The 7,144-nt window shown below is 40.2% G+C and overlaps 1 protein-coding gene across 1 annotated transcript; it reads left to right on the top strand.

The window, feature by feature from the left end:
* Nucleotides 1-1,639: 1,639 nt before the first annotated feature.
* LOC133329214 (serine-rich adhesin for platelets-like) lies at nt 1,640-6,989 on the top strand. Its single transcript, XM_061537708.1, has 2 exons — nt 1,640-6,859; nt 6,933-6,989. Exons 1-2 carry the CDS (start codon nt 1,640-1,642, stop codon nt 6,987-6,989), a joined length of 5,277 nt encoding a protein of 1,758 aa, XP_061393692.1.
* The last annotated feature ends 155 nt before the right edge of the window (nt 6,990-7,144 follow it).

The following is a 7,144-nucleotide window of genomic DNA, read 5'->3' as shown; positions in this document are numbered from 1 at the left end:
GTCCATATTTCTGTAATTCAGCCAGGCTGAATTGAAAATTTCCTATAGAAATTCTCATTCGGCCAGGCTGAATTGAAAATTTCCTATGGAAATCCTCATTCAGCCAGGCTGAATTGAAAATTTCTATTAGAAATCCTCATTCAGCCAGGCTGAATTGAAAATTTCCTATAGAAATTCCCATTCAGTCAGGCTGAATTGAAAATTTCCTATAGAAATTCCCATTCAGCCAGGCTGAATTGAAAATTTCCTATAGAAATTCGCATTCAGCCAGGCTGAATTGAAAATTTCCTATAGAAATTCTCATTCAGCCAGGCTGAATTGAAAATTTCCTATAGAAATTCTCATTCAGCCAGGCTGAATTGAAAATTTCCTATAGAAATTCTCATTCAGCCAGGCTGAATTGAAAATTTCCTATAGAAATCCCCTATTCAGCCAGGCTGAATTGAATAATTCCTAAAGGAAACCATATTCAGCCAGGCTGAATTGAAAATTTCCTATAGAAATTCCCATTCAGCCAGGCTGAATTGAAAATTTCCTATAGAAATTCCCATTCAGCCAGGCTGAATTGAAAATTTCCTATAGAAATTCCCATTCAGCCAGGCTGAATTGAAAATTTCCTTATAGAAATTCTCATTCAGCCAGGCTGAATTGAAAATTTCCTATATAGAAATTCTCATTCAGCCAGGCTGAATTGAAAATTTCCTATATAGAAATTCTCATTCAGCCAGGCTGAATTGAAAATTTCCTATATAGAAATTCTCATTCAGCCAGGCTGAATTGAAAATTTCCTATGGAAATCCTCATTCAGCTAGGCTGAATTGAAAATTTCCTATAGAAATCCTCATTCAGCTAGGCTGAATTGAAAATTTCCTATAGAAATTCTCATTCAGCTAGGCTGAATTGAAAATTTCCTATAGAAATTCTCATTCAGCCAGGCTGAATTGAAAATTTCATATGAAATTCGAAATCATTTCTCCATCAGAAATCTCAATTCAGCTGGCCGTCATTAAAGTTTTGTTGTCTGAAAATTATAAATTCCTTTGTGCACCTCCATAAATATAGTTAATCGTGTGAAGGTAATTCATTTAGAGATTCATTTACCTATGGAGGTTGAGGTGTTGGTTACAATGTCAGAACTATTTTTGATTAGATATCAGGAAATAGTTTTGAATTGTTTTTGGGAAAGAAGATAAGAATTAATCTTTCCGAACTCATACACACATTTTTTTTAATTTTCTCATCACCTTCTTTGTTGACTGATAAAGAAACCCACTTTCATTTATTTATTTTTTCTCTCTGCCTCCCTTTTACAGATTTTCCTGCAACAACATTCCATTTACAACAACAACCATAAGCGCCGGCTATAATAATATTCCGGAGGGTAATGATGACCAACACCCTCAAGAAATGCCAAAGAAGAGGGCCTTGAATAATTTCTCAAGAAAATTCAGTTGAGATTTTCCATGGAAAATTTTCGTTATAAAGAAAATCTTAAGAACCTCATCCAAATGCCGATCATCTTTTTAGCAAAAAAATAAATTCCAAATTTAGAAAATAATTTCAAAACCATTTTTAAACACATTTTTTGTGTGTGTAATTTTTTTCCACGAAGTTGGCAACAACAACAAAATTTTGTAATATGTCATTGCCTCCGACGCCTAGCTTTACATGTCAGCCCCGACGTCATCGTAGTCGCTGTAAACTATTCGCTGGTGTAACGTCTATGCCAATAGCTTTAACATGTAGCCTACTATTACTAATAATAACTGGCGTATTTATGCGGAACGCCCAAGCGGGTGTTATCAAAAAAAGAGAAATTCCCTCAATACGCAATGTGGACGACATGTCAGCGACAACTACGCCAACAACAACAACAAATGTCTTGGCGTCATCGATAAGGGCTCTCTCAAATGACCCTGACATTGAGGTAAGGGAATTGAACCAACCACCACAGTCAATGGCTGCGACAGAGCTACCACGAACCAAATTAGTTATGCAGGGTATGGGGAGCCTTGATGGCTCCCATGAGGAATCAATGCACAATGATTTATCACTGGACCCAAGCGTTGCTAAAAAGGCCAATCCGGAAATAATTGAACAAGAAAATGCCAACGGAACCCCACGTTGGGCGCCATTATCAACCGAGAATCCCATTCTCAAATTAGCCAATAATTTAAGTGGTAATTTTCAACAAAATCTAGAGAGCTTTAGCTCTAAGGTTAGTCAAGTCCTAAATGATATTCATTCCAAGGAGGTAACACAAGAGAAATCGCAAGAGATCGCTTCAGGATCCTCAGAATCTACTGGAAGCTCGAATTCGGATGCTGGAAATATTATGGTCTTAACAGCTCCATCAAAGGAGAAAACCAGTGATATTTTACCTACTGAGGAGAAGAAAGAACATCGGGAACCCAATCAGGTTGGGGAAAATGTAAACATGGAAGCCGGAACTGGAAATCCCACAAATTTTTCAACTTCTTCGCAAGATGTAGAAGTTATGAATAATGGAGCAGATGGCCGCCCCGTATTAAGTGTTAGCTCTACGCATGAAAATCTGGCCAAACCTCAAGAAGATCACCAAAAAGGTTCCCAAGAAGTTGCCGAAAATTCCGCGGATTCTTCACGAAAGGTATTCACAACTGAAATTGAAAAGGAAACTCTTTTAAATCCCCTTAAAGGCAATGAAAATTCCCACGAATCTCAGAATGCCTTGCAGAACTCCCAAGAGAGTGAAAACGGAGTTCGTTCTACAGAAAATCCCCAAAAATCCCAGACCCCGAAAATAAACAATGGAGATCCCTCAAAAGGCAATGCGATTTCCCAGGAAGGCCAGAGCACTGCATTTCACGAATCCCAAAGTAGAGGACATTCCCTGAATGGCAATAAAAATTCCCATGAATCCCACAATGACATTTCACAAGAATCCCAGAGTGCGGGGAAAATAAATATCCAAGAAAATCCGCAAATTAAAACTGGAAATTTTCAAGAGGAAGCCCAAAATGAAAGTCTACAAGGTTCTCAGGGTGCTGCCAACTTAAATAAACAAAATTTCCAAGAATCCCAGAGCCCTACAATGACAGAAAAGGAAAACCCACAAGATTCCCAAAAATCCCAGAATATCGAGGAAGATTCTCATGAATCCGGAAGTCATAATGAAAATAATCTAAAACCCCTAGAAGCTTCAATGGCCGAAAATACCTTAGCAAAAATTGAAAATACCCAAGAATTCCAAAAAAGCAACGATAATACCCAACAAAACCAACTCCAAAGTATTGCCGAAAATTCCCAAGAATCTCAAAGCTCTTCCCCAACTGGAAATGTTCAGGAATCCCAACGGCAACAACTACCCACCATTCAGGGCAACTCCCACGTATCCCAAAATACCATAAAATCCCCAAGTGGTAGCGAAAATCTCCAAGAATCCCAGAACACCGAAGAAATACAAAAAGAAAATACCCAAAAATCCACTAATGACCAGGAAAATTCGCAGGAATCCCAAAATACTTTAAATTCTGAAAATCCGCAAGAATCCCAGATTTCTTTAAAATCCCCCAAGGCTTTGGACAATTCCCAAGAAGTCCAAAGCACCAGCGAAATCGTGAAAGATGATTCCCAAAGCATCAATAATGTCCAGGAAAGCAACCCAGAATCTCAGTCCATTATTAAATCCCTCAATTTGAACGATAATCCACAAGAATCAAAGAAATCCCCAAATGCCGCAGAAAATTCTCAAGAATCCCAAAATACCTTCAAATCGGCAAATGATTCAGAAAGTCCTCAAGAAACTTTCCAAAAATCTCAGATTTTCTTAACATCCCCAAATGCCTCAGAAAATCCCCAGGAATCTGAAAACCCCCGTGAAATGGATTTGAAACTGGCTTCCAATGAAGCCATAAATGATCTGAGCTCATCGAAGGAAAACGGCGCAAACATGGAAAAATCCGCACAGGAAAAGTCTTTGCAAGAAATTGCTGAAAACAACGGGAAATCTGGGGACATTCAGGATTCAACTAAAATGGAGGTTGCTATAAAATCATCTAGAAAACTTGAGGAGGATGTAAATTCCAGCAATAATGGTTTAAATGAGATTTCTTCCAAGGAGTCTTTGGCGAAACCTGAGAGAGTCACGGAAAAGGAAATGCAGACAAATGGGGAAAAATTATCCGAAAATTCTCCCAAGAATGTAGAGTTACAAAATATGGACTCAAAACCTTCTTCCAATGAAAATAATGTACAAATTCAGCAAAATATTGATGATTTAAAGCAAACCGCTGATTTCAATACGCAGTCAGCTGATTCCACTAAGCAATCAGCTGATTTAGCCAGGACCCCAACCACCGCCACCAACCTTAAAGATAATAGCCTGGAAACAAATCACATAAATGAAAAACCAACTGTGTTCTCTAAGCCTATAGGAGATTTGGGAAATAAATTTGTGAACTCCTCTGGCATTCAAGATGCCTTGGATGGTGATTCCTGGAAGGAGGTTACCAATGATTTACCCGATAAGACCACAGAAAAAATACCCGAGGAGGAGGTTGTGGGGACTCAAAAGCCTTTGGATAAAGTGGAATATGGTCGTGCCATGTTCCAGGGCAAGGAAGGTGAAGGTGAGGAGGCCACCACATTACCCGGCCACATTGCCAATAATATTGATTTTGGTGAAGTTCTGCAACAGAATTCCACCTCGAACTCTCTGCGCCCCAAGCAACCGAAATTTATTAATGATAATTCCTCGAATGCCCAACAAATGAATTTACCAAATAATCCGGAGGTTTGGTCGCTGGCTGGTATGAAAAATCCTAACGCTAACAATGTGGGGGATGGGGATAAAAAACCAAATCGGGAGCAGGTTACCACCATGAAATCTGAGAGAATGGAAATGCGGGATAATTTGGATTCCCAATTAAATGGCCTCAGTGAAAAGTCCCTGTTAGATTGGTCTCACATTATGACCGATAAGGAATTAATACAGGCCACCACTGAGGAGTATGGTGAAGAAGTGGCCGCCACAAATTCGGATCTTCTGCTTGGTAATACCCAAACAAACGCAATCAGTGCAAATTCAACAATCTTATCAATGGGCAATGATGATGATAAGGCCGCCACAAAAAGAGAGGAGGAAAAGATAAAAGAAACTGGCGAAGAAGAAGGCATAACAGAGCAGAGAGAAAATAATTTGGAAGCAGTTGGGGGAGTAACAGAGAAATCAGTTACCGAGACATTTGTTGCAAGCCACAAAAGTGAGGATGGCATGACACATGGAGAACAACCCTCGGCAGCACCTGCTGACACAACAAACTTGACTTCAATTGAAAATCCCCAAACAAAAACAACTACACGAACAGCTGTTGCGACTGATGAGACTATTTTAACATTAGAGAGACCCGACCGTGAGCAGAGCTTTATCAATAACATAACGGAGAGCGGCCAAACGTCGGCAGTAACTACGGAAACAGCTGTTGGCATAACGGAGAGCCCGACGCAGCAAAAAACAACTGTAGAACCGAATGTTAACAGTTTTGTTGAAACCAGTGCGGAGAACACAACAACGAAGACGACGGCAACGGGAACTTCGGATGTTTTTGAATTAAATACGGAAAAATCAAATTACGACGAAGTGAAAGAAAATCGTGCGGATTTTACGGAGGTTGAGGTTACAACATATAAACCGAAATTTGTAATTGCAACAACAACAACAAGTACGTCGATTGTCACCCTGCCTTCTCAGGCGATTGAGGGCAGTAATGAAACCGTTGAAACTACAACAACAAATAAAATTCCTCCTCTAGCGGAAGTTATTGACCAAAATGGCAACAACTTGGAATCGATAGATATTGAAACTACAACAACACCACCGAGCAGTACACAAACAACTACATTAGCAGCCGCTACTCAAGAGCCAACCGTCGAAGAGAAGCCGCAGGAGGAGGGGCAGTTCTCCTCAAGTACAATTAAAACGCATTTGAATGAACAGCTAGCAAATAATTCTACAACAACAACAAATAATTTTACAACAACAGCCACAGATATTCCATTTGAGTTAACGACTATAGCAGCTAAAGAAAATACAACTACGTCATCCTCTGGAGCGGAGGAGGGGGTGAAAGAGGAGATAATCGGAACGCTTGGCGAAACAACAACCCCTAAAACTCAACAAGCAGCCAAAGAAGAGGAAGAAGAAGATACTCAAGAGGGGAAACAACAAACAACCTCAGAACAAGGGGACATTATAATTGGGTTAGCAACAACAACAACAACGACAGCAAAACCTGAAACAAAGGCCACAGAGGCCACCGAAGAAGAAGAACTTGAACAGGCAACAGAAATAACAACTACAACAGCAACCCCTGCCTCGGAAACACCTGTTGCCAACACAAGTGAAATATTTAATGGCAACTTAGGTTCAGTTACCACCACCACCACGACCTCTAGACCTGAACTAAATAGCGACACAAATAAAGACACCACAAAGGCAGAAGCTGAGGGTGAGGGTGCGGATGACGAAAAAGTCGCCGAGGTGACCACCACTGAAAAGGGTGTAGAAACCTATTTCAAGTTCCCCATAAGAGGGGGAAGTCAAACAGCAACACCTACAATCACAACAACACCAACAATAAACAAAGAAGAACGAGAACCAGAAATCGAGGGATCCGGTGACGAGGAAGGTTATGAGCAAGAAGGCATAAAAGTTACAGACATGAGTTTACCGGAGACCAGTACAAGCGAAAGAACTACGGCAGTGACGGAAGAGACATTTATAAGTTTATTGGATGATTCAACAACAACAACCAGTACCTCCACCACCACAACAACCGAATTACCTCCCATAATAATAACAACAACAACTACGGAGAGGGTAAAAGAAACCACCATCAAGGGTCTAGAAGATATATATAAAATAATTAACAACAGTACAACAACAACAGAAGCTACCACAACAACAACAAGTGAAAATATTCCACAAACGACCTTTAGTACTTATATAGAAAATACCACATCCATTCCGACCACCAGCAGCACCACCATGATACCCCTCAACACAACCACCCCCATAACCATACACACAGCCGATATCGGAGGCGGTGCTACAGGTAAATCTCTACCCCCCTTGGATACCATTATGATCGGTGGAGGTGGCGGC

This window comes from Musca vetustissima, unplaced genomic scaffold, assembly GCF_032173495.1.
Source record: "Musca vetustissima isolate MV318-11 ecotype Yass unplaced genomic scaffold, APGP_CSIRO_Mvet_v1 utg19330, whole genome shotgun sequence".
NCBI classification, from domain to species: Eukaryota; Metazoa; Arthropoda; class Insecta; order Diptera; family Muscidae; genus Musca; species Musca vetustissima.
This window is presented reverse-complemented; position numbering and strand designations above follow the sequence as displayed.